Source organism: Micropterus salmoides, unplaced genomic scaffold (assembly GCF_014851395.1).
Source record: "Micropterus salmoides isolate LMB-PRFRI ecotype aquatic unplaced genomic scaffold, ASM1485139v1 Ms_hic_scaffold_14, whole genome shotgun sequence".
NCBI lineage: Eukaryota > Metazoa > Chordata > Actinopteri > Centrarchiformes > Centrarchidae > Micropterus > Micropterus salmoides.
The window spans coordinates 29,688,931-29,708,236 of NW_024040485.1; the positions used below are offsets into that span (position 1 = coordinate 29,688,931).

At 40.3% G+C, this 19,306-nt stretch overlaps 1 protein-coding gene across 1 annotated transcript in view; it reads right to left on the reverse strand.

The window, feature by feature from the left end:
- Positions 1-3,685, reverse strand: part of LOC119902612 (fibrous sheath CABYR-binding protein-like) — a 37,166-nt gene extending 33,481 nt beyond the window's left edge. Inside the window, exon 1 of the mRNA XM_038718934.1 lies at positions 3,521-3,685. Coding sequence (XP_038574862.1) covers positions 3,521-3,563 — 43 coding nt within the window. The 5' untranslated portion in view covers positions 3,564-3,685. The remainder of the gene's footprint in view (positions 1-3,520) is intronic.
- Positions 3,686-19,306: the final 15,621 nt, after the last annotated feature.

Here is a 19,306-nt window from a genome sequence, read left to right on the forward strand (position 1 = left end):
TGTATAAATTGGCATATTAAGTAGCAGAAGGGCGTTACAAACTTGATTTCATTTCATTCATTTCATTCACCCTGTTGTAAAGTGACAATAAACCTACCCTATTTACTTTCCATTTAATTTATTAATTTTACAGATATTTATTCATGTATTTATTTCTGCAGTATTTCCCCACTACTTCTGTATTTTCTTTTTACATTTCTTTGTGCGTTTCTGCTTCACTGTGCAAATGATGGGGTCATCAAAGTATGTCATGGGGTCCACTTTTCACCGGGGCCAAAACTGGCAATGCAATAAAATCTGGCCTGCAGTCACATTACTTTGAGAGTCAAAAATAAATAAATAGGCCTACTTTGATAACGGCTGGTGCTGAAATAGAGGACAGCAACAGTTACTCACATAATCACTTCCTCTTTAGTGATTTTGCCTACAAAATAAAAGTGTGAGAAATTTTTTTGCAGCACTGGTTTATTTTGAGAATTGAGAGCTTTTACTTTGAAAAGAGTCTGTGGCTTGCTTGACTTGCCGCTGAAATCGCCGTCGGGGGAAAAGCAAGACTGCGTTCCCCTGAATAAGAAGCGCAGGAATTTCCTCTGCCTGGAGATGCTGTGGAAATAAAAGTAAGCATCTGTAGGTTGATGGATGTGGACCAATGGCACGGAAACACACACACACACGCTGCAGCACATGCTTTATTGTGAGCATGTCAAACAGTCTCTTCATAATTAATTTGTTGAAGAGGGAGAGAAAAATTATTGCGTAATATGGGGATCAAACACAAAACACTGAGGTATAGAGTCATGTGCTCCATTTGACTGAGCTAACCCAGGCCCTTTGAGTGAAAAGTCATCATTTGACCAAGTTCTGGCCAAATGTCACGATACTATGCTGTCAATTTTCCCCCCCACCCCTAGTCAGGAGATCACTGCAGAACTGAGGCACTAGTCTATCTTAAATAATCCAGTCAGGACTGCTGCCTTTTTAGCGTGGACGCTCTGGCAGACTGTGTTTCAGTTAGCAGCACACATGAACACAGAGGTTGGCCCTTTGGTTTTCAGTAATTTGGAGGAAGTGGCTCATCACCTGAACATGTCCCATATAAATACCATACAAATAATGCTGAGACAGCTGGTGGCCCTGACAATAGTCTCCCTTTAATAACCACCAATAAAGATACTGCTCTTACATTTGAACGAGCGACGCAAGTTTCGATTCAACAGCAGACTGCATGATGCAGCACCAAGCCAAAACTTATGACACAAATCCACACAGCACTGCACTTCCATGCCAGTTTACATTGTGACGTTTCCATTTAGAGGGTTTAGTTTAAAAAAAACAAGCGCTAACACAACACAGGATCACGCATCAGTCCCAGAGGTACAGACATGGCTGTTACCCTTTCAGCTCTGCAGGGGGGAGGAGGAGGAGGAGGCAGCCTGAGGGACTGAAATGACAGATAATGAACATGTGACAGACAAGGAAAAACAAAAGGAAAAATGGTACGTGGGAGAAATATGAAGCTAAGATTAAAGTAAATGGGAAATCAAGCAGAAACGAATAACAAAAACAAATAGATAAATTTACTCTCTGAGATCAAACCACATGATCAGCACATTGAGATATTTCAGGCAGAATACCTCTGAACACTTTAGTGGCATGTTCAAAACATCTGGCACACGATTCGCTGTTTACACTCCCCTTTCAAGCTCGACTGCAGGAGCCAAAATCAATATTTGACGAGCCACTTTTCAGTGTTTGATCATATGACGTGACTCAAATAAATACAGACAAAGTGCACAGGCCTCTCTAATGTCAGTGGTGGCTGACCCATCACTGGCCCACGTTCCTCATCAGGGATGGACCAAAGCTAAAAAGGACATTTCGTCATATGTGTCGCAAAAATAGGTTGTATTATGAGCCCACCTTTAACAGTATTAAAGATCCACTTATTCTAATGTCACACAGGCCAGTGTGCATAATTAAAAGCAGGACTCTGTTGCTGTATGCAGCTGTCATTATGGATCCCTTATCTAATAATCAAAATGCACAATATCCGAAATCTGACCCACTGTGCTTGCAGCTTGTGTTACTGTCAATCACCAACATGGGCTGTGGATCCATACATGCATAGAGACAGTGGTGGGCGGGGTTATGGACACAGCGGTGGGCGGGGTTAGGAGAAAAGACACGAAATAGCTGAACATTTTGTTCCCTGCGCTTTTCTAACATCACATTGCCCTCTGAATAGCTGCAGCATGTGGCATAATGAACCCCGCAGATCAAGCTACAATCAGTGTAAGAAAAACAGTGCGCACTTTGCTTTTATGATTTTCACTATGGGGAGTCCTGTGCAGCCGGTGGAAGACAGAGTGTACTCAAAAGTTGCACCATACCTGCCTCCTTAAGTTTGCATTAATATACAGAAACATGGACTCGCGCATCTGGCAGCAGCCACGTGTCAGCGTGGGGCTGAAGGTTACTACTGCATCGGTCATCCAGAGTACAGTAAGAAAATGTAAAGCAAACCCAAGCGGCCCCTTTTCCATTTACCCCCACCAGAGACTTTTTAAAAGCGGGAGAGTATTTGGTGGAATAAATAAGATGAGTCTGTTTTATTGGTTTTAGAGCCGCGTATTGTGCGCGCCATGCATCACTGCGCTTTATCTACAAGGACAACAATGGAGCTTATACAACAACAGAGCCCGTGATAGGAATTCCCCTGTGGGGTCCGGGTACTTAGGGAGACCCCCTTGGGCCACGTATAACCCCACCCACAGCTTCTCGTGTTGACACGTGAGCATTCAGAACAGTGACTCGACTGATCCGGGGGCGCGGTGCCTTTGCGCCCCGGGGTGCGCACCGAGCCTAACCACAGAAGCTCACGACGAATAGGCCTACGTTTCAGGCTATGGGGCCTACAAATTACAGGCAGGACTCCGATGGGAAAACATCTATAACCCCGCACAAGACACGGCTAACGTTATCTCTCGCGTGCGAGCCGGTGCTCCATTGTAATCCCCCGAGTTGGAGTTGCCATGGCCAACCAGCCCGGGACACCGGATAAACAGCTGGTGGGTCCCTGAACGGCCGCGTTGATGCAACTATGCAGTTTAAACCACCGCAGCACTGAGGCGTAACGTCACCGATGGTAATAAGGTTACAAGATTGTGATATATGATCAAGCGGAAGTCAGAGATAACGTTGGTAAATCCGTGGCGACGCTGGAAACCCTGTGCGTTACAGGCCGACGTAACGCACAGTGTTGACGTGTTAGCGCACTAATAGGAGGCTTATGTGAAAGCGTGTTTACAACATGCTCCAGAATAAACTTGCACGGAGCAGCGAACAGATCCACAACGTTTTCTAAAGATAAGTTAAAGCAGCCATCCAGGAGCCAGGCCCCTGCAAGCTTGACGCCAGATTAACTTTAAAAGGCCCTGCCAGTGAAAACTGAAAGCTGCAGCGCATCGTTCCCACCACAGCAACCAATGAAAGCATGAGAGAGAGAAAAGCTGCAACGCACCTTTGGATTTAACGGCCACTTTGGCGTTTTTCTTTGAAGCCATGGAGAGTCTCTGGAAGGCTCTGATGGTAGATCTCTGGAAGTAGGGCTTGAACCACCGGAGTGTGTACTTGTAGCAGTAAAAAGGAATCAAAATCGCTTCTCCTGCCTCATAAAAGTCAGAACCATAGAAACCCCGTCCACCCTATGACCGACAGCGCTCTCCACCAATGACAGACTTGCTACGCGTAAAAATGGGCGTGCTGTAAGCCTTTTCGGACCAATGGGATTTGAGAGGGGTCCAGCTTATTCAGCCGTGTGGATAGTCTTATCTTTGCCCCGCCTCATCCGCTCTTCTGGAACGTGGCAAGATGGTAGATCCCTGGCATCGCAGTGTTTTCCTTTTTTCTCTCCACACCATTTTTTATTTAAATCTCAAAAGTAAAACAGCAGACTTGATCTTGGCTTTTAAATGCACTTCTTCTGACATGCATACATATTCCATATGGTATATTGTATAACAGGCGTCATATACGCTGGGGACATGTTTTTTTGAAATGGCTGATTTTGTCCCCATCACTTTACTTGGCATTATTTGTTAATAATGTTTTGAAAAATAGCAACAACAAATGTTAACTAACAAATGAAAATACTTTGAGAAAGGTTTATTTGCACAATAAGAAAAAAAAGGCTATTTTTAATATATAAAAGATACATGTGCATTGTCCAAAAGTAACTTTACAAACAAACTGATTACTGCATTATATTCCATTATATTTTTATATTTTGAATTGTCACCTGCCACATGAATTGCGTTTCCCTTCATATAAATAAAGACATTTCCACCATAAAATTGCTCTTATTTTGTTTAAATTATTTAATGCTCAAAACATTGATCCGGATGTTTTAGCCAACTATAGACCTATATCTAACCTTCCATTTCTCTCTAAGATCCTGGAGAAAGCAGTCGGCAAACAGCTGTGTGATTTTCTACAGAGCAATAGTTTATTTGAGGATTTTCAGTCAGGATTTAGAGCTCATCATAGCACAGAGACAGAACTGGTGAAAATTACTAACGACCTCCTTATTGCATCAGACAAAGGACTTGTCTCTGTACCGGTTTTATTAGATCTTAGTGCTGCATTTGATACCATTGACCATCAGATCCTATTGCAGAGACTGGAACATTTCATTGGCATTAAAGGAGCCGCTCTAAGCTGGTTTAAGTCCTATTTATCAGATCGATTTCAGTTTGTACATGTTAACGATGAGTCCTCCATGCATGCCAAAGTTAGTCATGGAGTTCCTCAAGGATCTGTCCTCGGACCAATCCTCTTCACTTTATATATGCTTTCTTATATATTATATATAATATTATCAGGAAATATTCCATAAGCTTTCATTGTTATGCAGATGATACTCAATTATGTCTATCGATCAAACCAGATGAAACTCATCAGTTAGCTAAACTTCAAATGTGCCTTCAGGATGTTAAAACCTGGATGACCTGTAATTTTCTAATCTTAAACTCAGATAAAACTGAAGTTATTGTTCTGGGGTCTAAGCACCTCCGTGACACATTATCTAAAGATATAGTTTCCCTGGATGGCATCGCCCTGGCCTCCAGCACCACTGTGAGGAATCTTGGAGTTATCTTTGATCAGGACATGTCGTTTAAGTCTCACATTAAGCAAATTTCAAGGACCGCCTTTTTTCACCTACGTAATATTGCGAAAATCAGGAACATCCTGTCTAAAAATGATACAGAAAAACTAGTCCATGCATTTGTTACTTCTAGCTGGATTACTGCAATTTTATTATCAGGCTGCTCGAAAAAGTCCATTAAGACTCTTCAGCTGATCCAGAATGCTGCAGCACGTGTTCTGACAGGAACCAGGAAAAGAGATCACATTTCTCCTGTTTTAGCTTCTTTGCATTGGCTTCCAGTAAAATCCAGAATAGAATTTAAAATCATTCTTCTTACCTACAAAGCTCTTAATGGTCAGGCACCATCTTATCTTAAAGAGCTCATAGTACCTTACTACCCCACCAGAGCACTGCGCTCCCAGAATGCAGGGTTACTTGTGGTTCCTAGAGTCTCCAAAAGTAGACTAGGAGCCAGAGCGTTCAGCTATCAAGCTCCTCTCCTGTGGAACCAGGTTCCAGTTTGGGTTCAGGAGGCAGACACCATCTCCACATTTAAGAGTAGGCTTAAGACTTTCCTCTTTGATAAAGCTTATAGTTAGGGCTGGCTCAGGTAGTCCTGAACCATCCCTTAGTTATGCTGCTATATGCCTAGACTGCCGGGGGATTTCCCATGATGCACTGAGCTCCTCTCTCCTCTACTTTCTCTCCCTCTGTATGCAACCTTATCCCATTATTGCATGTTACTAACACAACTTCTCCCCTTTCTGGTAGTCTTGTGCTTTCTCGTCCCTCTCCTCTCTCCTCCTGTCACTTCCTGCAGGTGTTTCTGGCTCTGGAGCTGTGGAGTCTTATTGGAGTCGTTATTATTGTTTTTATAATCATTAACATTATGATTATTATCATCATCACCACTCTCTCTCCCTACTATATATATATATAGAGTGGTGATGGCGCATAGATAAGATGCTTGCCTTTGGTGTGGGAGACCTGGGTTCAATCCCCCGCTGTGATACATCCACCATTGTGTCCCTGAGCAAGACACTTAACCCCTAGTTGCTCCAGAGGCGTCTGAGATGTATGGCAACTGTAAGTCGCTTTGGATAAAAGTGTCAGCTAGATGTAAGATCAGATCAATTTTAATTTAGTCTATAGCAACATCACCTTTACTGTCTGTACCCCTATGTGTGTTTATTATGTAGGCTGCCTCCCTCACCTCTCTCTCCTTCCATCTCTCTCTCTCTGTTCCTCTCTTACCCTCTCTCTTGTCTCCCCCACCCCTCCTTCACCCCCACCGCCTCTTAAAAGGAAGTTTTTCCTTGCCTCTGTTGCCTAGTTCTTGCTCTTGGTGGGAACTGTTGGGCTTCTGTAAATAACATCACAGAGTACGGTCTAGACCTGCTCTTTTATGAAAAGCGCTGTGAGATAACTGTTGTTGTGATTTGGCGCTATATAAATAAAATTGAACTCAATTGAATTGAAAATATCTTATATGTTCTCCCTGTGTCTGCGTGGGTTCTCTCCGGGTGCTCCGGCTTCCTCCCACCGTCCAAAGACATGCAGGCTAGGTTGATTGGTGACGCTAAATTGTCCTTAGGTGTGAGTGTGCCTGGTTGTTTGTCTATGTGTGGCGATGGACTGGCGACCTGTCCAGGGCGTACCCCACCTTTCGCCCAATGTCAGCTGGGACCCTGTACGCAGGATAAGCGGTTGACGATGGATGGATGGATATCTTCTCATCTTGTTCTCATGAACCCAACACTGTACATCATCACGTCTCGTGAGCTAAGCGTAGGGGAGAGTGGGGTATGTTGTCCCACTTTTCACACTGTATAATATTTACTGGGCGCCGTGCATCGTATCGTACAAATGTCATACTAAATGAAAGAATAAATTCTTGGGCAGATATTACAGAGTTGTAGACTGTTGAATAGGGAGCGTGTCAACGCATTCTCATCTCAATGCCTCATAACTAACGACTTCAGACAGCCTGACAAAGCATAAGTAGGCTATTTTATGCTAAAGGTACCCTTCAGCGTCTGTATGAAACGCCAATGTTTGCTGCGTCCCAGCAACACAAAGGAGGCTAACCCTACCTGCCGATGTGCGCAGCTGTAGGGTTAGCCGGTCAGTGACTTAGGTTTAGGCACTAACATTTCTGATGGTTGTGGTAAGGGTAAGGGGGCTGTCAACACCTTTAACACGAACGTAGCTAGCATCCAGCATAGAGACGCATCTGGTGCGTCTCACACAGACGCTGAAGGGTACCTTTGGCGTCAAATAACTATGTTTTGCCACTTTTTTTGAAAGCGTTGGTATTGGGCGCCCTGAGATGAGAACGGTCTGACAATTTGCCCCACTGGCAGGTAAGTTATCACAGTGAATTATCAAACAATTTGAACACTTGTATTGTGAATATTGATTTAAATTTAAAATTCAAACAACAACTAAAAATAAAAACTATCAAGTCTAGAGAATTTAGAAAATAAATAATTTAATTCAAAACAAAAATGTTGGTAGAGCACACATTAGTGTTGCAGTACTTGAGACCGGTCTTGGTCTCGAGACCGAACACCAGTCAAGACCATAACTTTGGTAATATCAATAAATTGCTTTTGCATTGTCTGATTTATTTGTTAACATCCTAACTTTGATTGGATGTAAATCGTGTTGTTTCCAATGCAACCAATAACATGTGTAAAAATGTGTTACCGTTAACGACTGTCACCCCTAAACGTGATGGTAATTATGGAGTGTTGAATAAAGATGCTTACATTGATTTCATCTCTTAGTGTTTGTATGTGGGTGTTTTAATGGGATCAATTTGAGAAGTACCTATGATCTCGTTTCACAATTTATTGTGTGTCATGTAATGTGGGGAACTGGTCTTGGTCTTGACTCGGTCTCGCCCTCCCTCGGTTTTGGTCTCCACTTGGTCTCAGTGCCTAAAAGTCTTGTTCTTGACTCGGATTCCCAAAGTGTGGTGCGTGCACCTCTTAGGTTGAGGTTGGGTTTTGAGCTGGTGTAATTGAGTAATAACTACACCAATACATTTTTTAAATAATTTATCATGAAATAAAAAGTATAAATTTCCTTTGTAAAATGAAAAATTTAAACTAAAAACTTTAAATAATAAACTAATAAACTAAAACTTTAATAAATAAATAAATGTACCCAAAAACGCACTTGAGCTGCTGCCAGTCAGCCTGTCTTTACGTAAATAGCTAACCATAGCTTGTGGCAGCTGACTAGGTGAAGTAGTTCAATCTAAAGTATCTAAGGTTATCAGCCATGAAAGAGGAGAGAGACAGAAAGAGCGAGAAATCATAGGCGAGAACAACGGAGAGGTGTGTTGGAGTGAGAGAACGAAACTGAGCGGGAGTCAGAGGAAGGTGAGCCAGGGGAGACAGAAAAGGAGGAACAGGGAGATGAGCACAAAATGTGAGTCCGCATTGTTACCATCTCTTGAATATTTTTCTTTCATGTGTTCTGTTTTTTGTGTATGATCAAAATTGATGCCTTTAATGTGGCTACAAAAAGGCTGTGTTGCGTTGGGGGTACATCAACCTGATCAGGATGTAAAAGGGTGTCCGGTGCCTAAATAGTTTGGGAACTGCTGATGTACAGAATAATCTCACTTCACGATGGTCTTGCTGTCTCGCTGCCTACAAGTGTTGTTGTTGTTGTTGTTTATAGTTTGTGTGTTCTGCACACTGTGTCTGCTCCTAGCTGAGCTTTTCGTTAGGGCTGCACGATTTGAAGAAAAAGTTGCGAATTGCGATTATTGTGAACAATATTGCGATTCGATTATATTGGAACAAATGGTACTAAGAGTCTACTTGCTTAGCCTAATTATCAAGGAAAATGCACGAAATACTCACATTTTGAAATGTGTATTTCCCAACTTGAACAAAGTTAAACAATATTTATAACAATAACGAGTAAAACAGATGTAAAACAGAACAAGGGGAGCGTGTTGCTCTACGGAGGAGGCGGCTAGAAGCAGCAAATATTGGCATCTGTCTGATGCAGAGTCTCTATCCACAACCTGGAGGAGGAACTGGACATGAGTGTATTATATAAACACCATAATGTTTAGTTTATAGAATAACAGTAATATATTTAACACTACATTCATTATAAAGTATACTTTTTTACCACTATTTGAATATTAAATCCAGTTACAGTTGTTTCATTTTGGTCACTAATTTGTTAATGCTAAGTCCTAACTTGTCAATAATCATATTGTTCAACATTTAATGATTTGCTGCAGCACGTCAAAACCTTTTTTAATGTCCCGCCTCATCCGGGCTGTGATTGGTCGGTTGATGAAAAGTGACTGACAAGCACGTCGCTCTGTGAAAAGTTGAACATGTTGAACAACAAAAGGCACCGATACAGCTAACGGTAAATGGCCAGCGAGTTTGCAACACAAACCTTCTTAATCTTCTCCCAGTTTTCTCCCAGTTTTCTCCCAGTCTTACCGCTTCAGCTGCTGACGACGTCTCTCTGTCTGGCGTTTCTCTCGGAGCTCCGGTGGCGAGTCAGACAATGTTTTGAACGATTAGTGGCGGGGAGGGGAGGGGGGTTACGGTAGGTTGTTGTACTAACAGTTACTGGCAGACTGCTCAAAAATCATTTTTAACCCAACGGCTATATATATATATACATATACAGTATATGAATAATACATAACTTTCAAATGCTATATATTAAAAAACCAAAACAGTTTCCCTGTCAGTACAGAATGAACAACGACATATTGTAAGTCTGAACTGCTTTAGTGTATCCTTTATAATCTATTTTGTGATGTCCATTATTTCTGACTTCTGTACTACTGCAAGCAGAGGACTTTGAATACATGAAGTAACCATCAGCCATTTTGAATATTACGAAACAGAGGCCTTCTACTTTTTTACCACACACATTTAGGCTTGTTGTAGCAGGATTCCCAGGTGATACTGATAACATCAACGATGGTTGTGTTCTAACCAAGGTTGTGGTTCAAGGGTCGGTTGAAGGGGCCAATAACAGGACCCTGAAACTGGAGCAGTTAAAATATATACACAACCTTTAGACATCTTTCACTCGAACATACAAAACAAATAATATGTAGATGACCTTCTGGCCAACCACCAGCAAGCTGTCTCCGTTTTGCATAGGCCGTCACACACGCTGTGAATTTGTTTTCTCAAGCTGCAGGCTACAACCACAGCCTCCCTCCTGCAGAGCACTGACCATTTGGTGATTTCACAGGCACATCTCACATTTGTTCAGATAACACAGTGCCGGGAGAAGGGGTTGATGCATGTGGGAGGGGGACAGTTGTTCTCACGTGGCTGAGTGATTGAGGGGAGTTTTGAATTGAAACAATCACCGTGTGGAGACGTGATTGTGGGCGTGAAGAGTGATCTAATCAACTGGATGGATTATACTTTGCATGATATAGGTGTGTGTGTTTGTGGGAGGGGAGTGCATGTCCTTTCAAATGTGCTTCACGTATTTTGTGTCACACACAAGCAGTGGTGGACAGTACATTTACTCAAGTAAAAATTAGAGGTATTTTTACTTTACTTGAGTATTTTCTTTTCATGCCACTTTCTAGTCCAGTCCTACTTCCGGTCCTTATTTGACAGCTTCAGTTATTTTACAAACTAAGATTTTTACACACAAAACACATGAAGAGTTTATAAAATATGTCTTATTATAAATTAAACTACCCAACAGTTTATAGAAGTGCAGCTGAAGCGATTAATCTTTTGACAGAAAATTAACTGGCGACAACTTTGATCGTTTACATTTTTCATGTAAAAACGTTTGATGGTTTCAGCTTCACAGATGTGAAGATTTGCTGCTTCTCCTTTTAATTATTTTAATAACTTTTAGTGTTAATAATGTTGAGGTTTGGACTGTTGGTTTGAAGGTGTCACTTTGGGCTCTGGGTAACTGTGACGACATTTCTCACTACTTTCAATCAATCAATCAATTCATGGAGAAAACAATTAGCAAATAAATAAACAATGAAAATAATTATTAGTTGATACAAAATAGTTCAAAATGAGTTCCAGCTCAACAACTACAGCAGTAAAATCCTGCTTTTACATTAATGCATGAGTAATAATAATCTCATGATATAATCTGTACTAGTACAACAGACAAGGGGGACATTTTTACTGCATTGAGTACTTTTACTTTTAATACTACTATAATACTACTGACTATAATATACTATACTGTACTTATATACTTCTACATAAGTAACATTTTCAATGCAGAACTTTTACTTGTAACAGAGTCTTTTTACAGTGTGGTATTAGTACTTAAGTAAAGGATCTGAATACTTTGTCCACCTCTGCCCACAATTCAACAGTCATCGTTGTCCCCAAACTTCCCAGCAGAGTTGTCTCCATGTCGGGGGTGTAAAGTGTGAACGGGGGGGATTGAGCACTACAGTGGAAGAGGTGTGTCCGCCAATCTGAACTGACTGGGGTCTGTTTGTGAGGAAGTCCAATACCCAGCTGCAGAGTGCTGAGTTTGCTGATCAGCTTCATGGGGGAGATTGTGTTGAATGCTGAGCTGAAATCCACAAACAGCATTCTGATGTAGGTGTTGTTTTTCTCAAGGTGTGTGAGGGCTGAGTGGAGATATCATCCTCTGTGGATCTGTTGGTTCTGAAAGCAAACTGGTGAGGGTCCAGGCTGGCTGGGATGTTGTTCTTTATGTGCTGAAGAACCAGTTTCTCAAAGCACTTCAATCAGAATGCGGTGATGGTCGTTCAGACTAGACACTGCAGACTTTTTAGGTACATGGACGATAGTGGCTGTCTGAAAGCAGGCGGGAACCCTCTACTGAGACTTGCAGCTTTGTAGAGGAGATCAAAGCGAGCATAAAAGGTGTTAAGCTCATCTGTTAATGTGGCCTCAGTCTTGCTTTTGTAGCCCGTGATGTTTTTGATCATCTGCCACATATCTTTGGTGTTGAGGTCTCTCTCAAGTCTCTGCTGAGCTGTCAGCTTCCTCGTCACCTGACCAAAAGGCAGCTTTTATGGCTCTGCATCGAGCCCTCACCTGGTTGGCAAATATTTTATTGTCTTAGTCATTACCACCACCATATTTCTACTCATGTTGTTTCATCCATTGTAAACATTATTCCACATGTCCGGAAATACATCAACCCCCCCAGTTCGTGCTCTGGAGTTTCCTTCCTGACACAAGAATATATTTACAGAAAAGGCAGCTAAGAAGGGAGAAGGTCTGAAAGTAATATTCATGCCACAGGTACATGCTATCTGGATAACAATTACTCCTACACCTTTCCCAACACAGAAAGGCGTGCATGTTTTCATTCTCACTGAATTGTAAAGCATTTTGCTCATTAGGTTGTTTAGTGACACAATCATGTTTTTCAAACTTTATTAATACATCCAAAACTCTGTTCCCTGTCCCCTCACCCACAACCTCGATCACATCACCGCTGTCCTCCAGAATCTTCACTGGCTCCTTGTCCCCCTGCGCATTCAGTACAAAATCCTACTTCATAGACCTGCTCCACCGCCACAGTCCAACCCGTGACATCCTCTCCCCACCACTCAGGACCAAGCACCGTACCTGTACCCTTCACTTATCAAAACCTCCCTCTGTAGATTAGCCTTCAAACTCCAATAATATTACATTTCACTTGCTGCTATTTGGTAGGTTTATACGGAACATCCAAAGTGTCAGAATTAAATGAAAGAATAAATAAATAAATGGGTAAATTTATCAAAGAAAAAATGAATGAATAAAAGAATAAATAAATAAATGCAGAAATATATCAAAGAAAGAATGAATGAATGAATAAAAGAATAAATACATACATTTGCTTTTGCCTTTCCCCAAGGAGACCTATTATCATTGCTTTTCCCTTAGAGACCTATGTGTATTGCTTTTTTCCTTCCTCTTCCTTAACTGTTAATCAACGTGTTGTGGCCCTCCCACTAAGTCCAACTAATCACTCACAGAAGTATTTCTCTCCATGATCAGAGATGTATAAAGGTCTGATCCACACTCCATACCAGTTGGTGGCGGTAACGCACCAATTCGTTGTTTGCCAACTGACAATAAAAGCACAAGGAGGAAGAAGAAGGAAGAAGAAGCAGAAGGAAGAAGAAGAAGCTAACGTTAGACAGATTGTTAAGTGTGTTTGAGTGTCCTGAAAAGTGCTGTAGAAATAAAATGTATTATTATTATTATTATTATTATTATTATTATTATTATTATTATTACAGTTTTTGTTGATCTCTTTGGTACTATTATTTTGAATGAATTTTCACAACTCTTAGTACAAAACTCCAAGCTCGTTGCAAAGCAGTCTTTCAAATGTCATGAGAACATATGGTTTAATCACCAGAACACAGTATAATGATATATTTTTAGTTTAGTAACTAGTAAATCTAATAACAAACAATACAAGATACAAGTTTCAAATCACCTTAAACGTGCAGAAAGTAGAATGCTACAGTATACCGTAGAAGACAGATGACACTTTTCCCAATATCCTATGTGTAATCAAGTTGTGATCAATGAAGACATCCTCTACAATCACTGATGCAAGAAACAAACCTTTTCTGTATTTTACAGTATTGCAACAGCTACACAGTAAGCTACTAACACTAAGTTTGTGGGGTTGAGTAGCACTGGGGTCACATTTATAGAGTAAAAATCTCACACCTTAGGGTGGTGATTCTGAAGCCAGTCAAATGAATCAACACTACATACATGATGATGATGAAAATGTTTCAGCGATTAAGACCAATGAGCATTGTGATCATAACAATAGAGAAGAAAATCTGATTCAAATTTATGCAGATACCTTGCATGAACATAATGTATTACAATGCTAAAGATGTCTCTATACATGTTTTTGTTGTACTCAGTCAATGTCAGACGTACTTACAGTTGTGAGAACATACCACCACATACGTGTGTGAATGGTACCACAGTGACAGAAACCAACCGCATTAAGGTTAGTCATGATGGTTAAGGTCAGGGTAAGGGAACAGGAAATGCATTATGTCAATGCCGGGTCCGCACGAAGATGTGTGTGAGTGCATGTGTGTGTTCTGGCTGGCATCTCTCTCTCTCTCTTTCTGTCCATTAAATCTCTTGCGCCCTCTGCTGGATTTTTTCTCTGACCCACTTTATCCAAACACAGCACTAGTCTAACTATTGTCTACATGGCTGATCTCCAGCCATCAGGATGTGTGTGTGCACACAGATTTCTCCAGAAGTTTGGCAGAGGTTAATTGAAGATCGCTGTTTCATCTGATTGGTTTGACTGGATGGATGTCGGTCAGTCTGAAGAGATGTCGATATTCAATGTCAGGGCTGGCTAATGATAAGAGCTGCTGTGGATTTTTATTCTACTTTACATGTGTTTATCTTGAACCATTCATGAGAACACTATCCTGTTCTCACCTGTGTTTGACCAGTCAAAATACAAGCTGTCGTTTTGATGGGGACAGACTGCAAGACAGAGGATCAGTCGTGTATGTTCATTATGTTTTTCAAATATTTTGTAAGGGACACAAAAGGTCCATCTGCTGTGCTCTTCATCCGTGGCAGCTGGTGTTAAAGCTCAAATGTTGCATCTGAAGTTCATCAAGTCAATTTACGTCAGATCAACAGACAATAGTGACTAAATCTCTTCTAGTCGATAAAAAAACTCACATGAAAAAGCACATGTGAAGTTCATCCAAGGACAACTGGACTCGAGGATGCTTTGTCCCTCATTCAAGAGCACTGAAGAAGTCTCTTGGGTGAGGGAGAAAATGTCTTTGAGTATCTTCAACCAAGTCCAGTTGTCCTTGATTTGAACCTTCCTTGGATAACTATGACACGGAAGACTGAGAGCCATCACAGACATGTGAAGTTCATGTTTTCACATGTGACAAAATAAAAAAAACACTGGAACTATTTGTGATTTCAAAATGATTTATTGTTGTAGTGCAAAATATCAGTAGTGTAATATAGTTTATACGTAGTGTTGAATTTATTGGACTAAGACAGATTGAGTAATGGCGATTTAGCCTATATCACACTATTTTATGGTATTATAGTACCAGGGCTAACGTGCTTTATACTGTCTGTGGACCCTGTGCAGCATTAGGGATCACTTATAGCTTGCTTCAGATGAGCTAAAACAACCTGTGGTGCGTCGGAGTAAGGAATTTGGTTCCTGTTTTATACTGTATGTATGTGTTATATTGACTTTGATATTCTGTTGTGTGATCTATATACCTGGTGCAGCAAAAATTGCACACTTGGGACAAATAATATAACTGATTGATGGACTGACTATGCATGGTGCTTTTAAATGAAACAAGTCCACACACGTCAGCAAGGTCTAAATAGAAAGCATGGCTTTAAACCACATTTAATAATATTTGGATGTGCACCATGCTGTTGAAACACAGAAAAGTTGCATTTCAGCTCTTTCAGGGAGTTGTGTACGTATGATAGGTGGTGTAATGTCAACCAAACACTACTGCAATATCGCCTTAAGGGGAAGTTAGAGGTTGGAGAGATGATGTAGCTTCAGTCGGTTGACAGGTATTGTACAACACACGGGTTCCTAGGTAAGTTTGGAAAGTCTGGAATCAGAAAGTTTGACACAAAAACCCAAATAAGTTGGGTGAAGTTTCTCCGTCCATGAACAGCTCATTTATTAAAAGTAGTCAATCATAGCTCAGCTAGTGATGTATTTGCACTATAGCTGACATCTTTATTGATTACAGCCCAGTCGTGTTTAGAAAATAAACTTTATTTTGTTCCAGTTTCAGCAGGATTTAGACAGAGCCCAGTAAATTACCATCTGAAAAACTGACAACAGCCAGGACAGAGAGGGGAAGTCATAACAACCCCCAACAGTTCAAGCACAAGGCTCACATCTCTACAAAACCAGGACCTATTTAGCTTTTGATCTGAGAAAAAACAAAAAAAGCTTTTTGTATATCTTGTCAAAAGTGAACCATGGTTGTATTTGTACTGTGGATTGATCCCAGACGTTTGCAGAGCTGTAGGGCACACAATGTTGACAAGACCGAAAGCACGGCATGTTTACTGACCTGCTAACACTGATCAAAGGTCTGTACAGTGACAGTGCACAAAGAGAGAACCACAGCGAGGAGGGAGGACAGTAAGACTGAAAGAATACATACAAAACCTCTGGCTCTATAAAGATGAATTAGTGAATGAGGTTTTTAAAATGTTAATGACTTGTTATCAGGTCTTTTACTTAAGTTAAAGTAGCAATACCACAATTTTAAAATTTCAGTCTGTTACAAGTGAACGTCTGGAATTCAAAATCTAAAGTTTAAAAGTATAAAACTAAACGTTCTATGCTGCCAAAATGGGCTCTGTCTGTGTTATTTCATTCATTACTAAATATTATACTCCTGGATTATTATTATTATTGATTTACATTTACTCATTTGGCAGACGCATATGAGGGCCAAAATACAAGCATCAACAGAGCATCAAGTACAGCACAGGATCTACAACTGACAATTGTAAGAGCTAATAACACTTATGGCATCAATGGGGTAAATACCTGGGGAAAGAAGAAAGAATTAACAACAAAAATGCAATCAATGCAAGAGAATTGTAAGAGGATAGAAGAAGAAGATGCACTGATGCATTTTAATGTTGGAGCTGTCTGCAGTAAAGCCAATTCTACCTACTTGATATACTTTTGTTGTTATTTTTAATTGAATGTATAACAATTTATTGTATTCTATATGCTAATTTTTATTGTTATTATCATTATTATTAGTAGTAGTATCATCAGGTCTTTAAAATCTTCATCTGCAAAGTAACTAGTAACTACAGCTGCCAAATATAATAATAATAAACTTTATTTACAAAGTGCTTTACATGGTTGAATACCCATTGGAAATATATATAAAAAAAATTCTAAAGTTCAAAAGTTAAAGGAAAGACAATTTCTGAAACAGCGATACAGATAAAATGGAAGGAAGCTCTAAAATGAATAAAAAGCTGTTTTGTGTCTTGAGAAGTGATTTAATAGATGCCACCGATCCTGCGGGCCTCAGGTTTTCAGGCAAGGCTGAATGCCCGAGGTTCTCGCTACGGCTCTTACAGGAGCAGCAATTCAGCACTTAAATCTTAAAATCAATTCTAAAACTAACAGGTGAAGGGAGGCTAAAACAGGACTGATGTGATCTTATCTTCGTGTGTTAGTTAAAAGTCCAGCGGCTGCGTTTTGTACTAGCTGAAAACGTGAGCAGCTGAGCCCTGAATACAGTGAATTACAATAATCCAACCTACATATACTGGAGAAGAGTCTTCAAGTCTTTAAGTAGCTTTTCAGCCTCTTTTAGACTCACAGTTCTTATAAACTGTGCAGGCAGCTGTTTTAGCAAACAAGTGACAGCAGCTATAAATCTGTCAAACAAGTGGAAACGATCACTTTTTATGTAAAATACGTAATCGATAAGAACAGCTAGTATATGGAGCTACAGTATATACTGTATTTGTTTTGGACCAACCATCAGATTTAGTTGTTCAGTCTATTTACATACAAGGAAGAGTGTAATAATGTCACTAAAGGTAATTTTAGGTGACGTTTTGTGCTTGAAATAATTAAGTATTATGTTTGTGTATCACTTTTTACTGTCCCTTGACAAGCCCACTCAATTGTATGACCTCTTCGGGATTGTCATATTGATCAATGCTTCAGCAGAATCAACAAATACATTATCATGCTTAAATGGTTTGACCAGCAGAGATCTCTACCTACTTATGATAAATCTCTATATAAGTGGGGAAAGTTATGTTAAGCCTCAAACCCTGTGCTAAACTTGAAACACACATGAAAATAAATAAGAACCTGCACACACACGTTATCACACATCCTACGCACTATTTATTAAAAACCTTCATTGGTGTGCACAAATGTCCACAAATCCGTGGCTCTTTGCTTCAAATACTTACAAGGTGTTTCCAGTTTACAAAATTATTTCACTCCTGTTGTACAGGTCAAATTAGCATTAAAACTGTGTTACCACATATCACAACTTTCTTCATGTAACTTTATAGTCTATATAATTCTCATGTGCTCAGTTTGACCCAATCAATCATTCTTTCTTTTTAAAGTGCCAAAAATGACAAATAAAAAACCCATCACATTTTCTGTTATTTTGAACTTATTCTAGGTTTTGCAGCAATTAATAAGAAAGTGTGAAAAACTCAGTGTGAACAGCAAATTCACCTTTTTCTTTTACAATACATTGGGATCTGTGCAGAATATTGGTCCAAACAAAGTCAAAATGTTTCTTACCATCATATAAAATTGTAAAAAACAAAAACAAAAAGGTAAACTTTCAATTGTTGAAATAAAGTTCAACAAAGTTCAAATGATCAACCAAAAACATATTGAAGACAGGATCGATTGGTTTAGCTGGCTGATAAGATGAACGTCTGGATGGATAGATGCGTTTGAGGGAAGGCAGGGTTCATAGGTAACTTTGCACACACAGGATTTCACAGTAAGATGGTCATTTGTTTCAAGGCAAAAGGCGAAACTTCAGAGCGATAGGGCCAGAGTGACTCGATGTCAGAGCCCGGCCCTCTGCTTGAAGGTTGGCGTCTATACAAATCTCCTCCTGGCAATCCATCCCTGAGGTCCCACTGGATAATTAGCTCTTATTTATTAATGTTTACCACAACTACAACAATGACAGTAGAGACATCCCTGAAGAGAAGCCTGTCTTCACACAGTAACATCCAGCAACATTTCTGTATAATTTCTGTATAATGCAGGTGTGCCGACACAGTAAACTGTCCTGCCTTTAGATCCAGTCTCTACTCCTAAAAACACTTGGGAAGAGTTGGCTCGGTTAACCTGAACAAACCACTAACAGTGAGCAGACAAGCAAAATCAAAATACATGAATTAAAAATGCAATCAGTACGTAAACAAATAGTTCAACATTGTGGGAAATATGAATATTTGCTTTCTTTTTTAGAGCAGGATCGGGAGATTGACACCACTACTGTGTGCTTTTAATAAAGAGCTGAGCAGAATGAGGATGTGGTTAGCCTAGCTTCAGGGGCGCCATATAGGGGGGAAAAGTTAGGACAATTCCAAGGGGCCCCAAAAAATA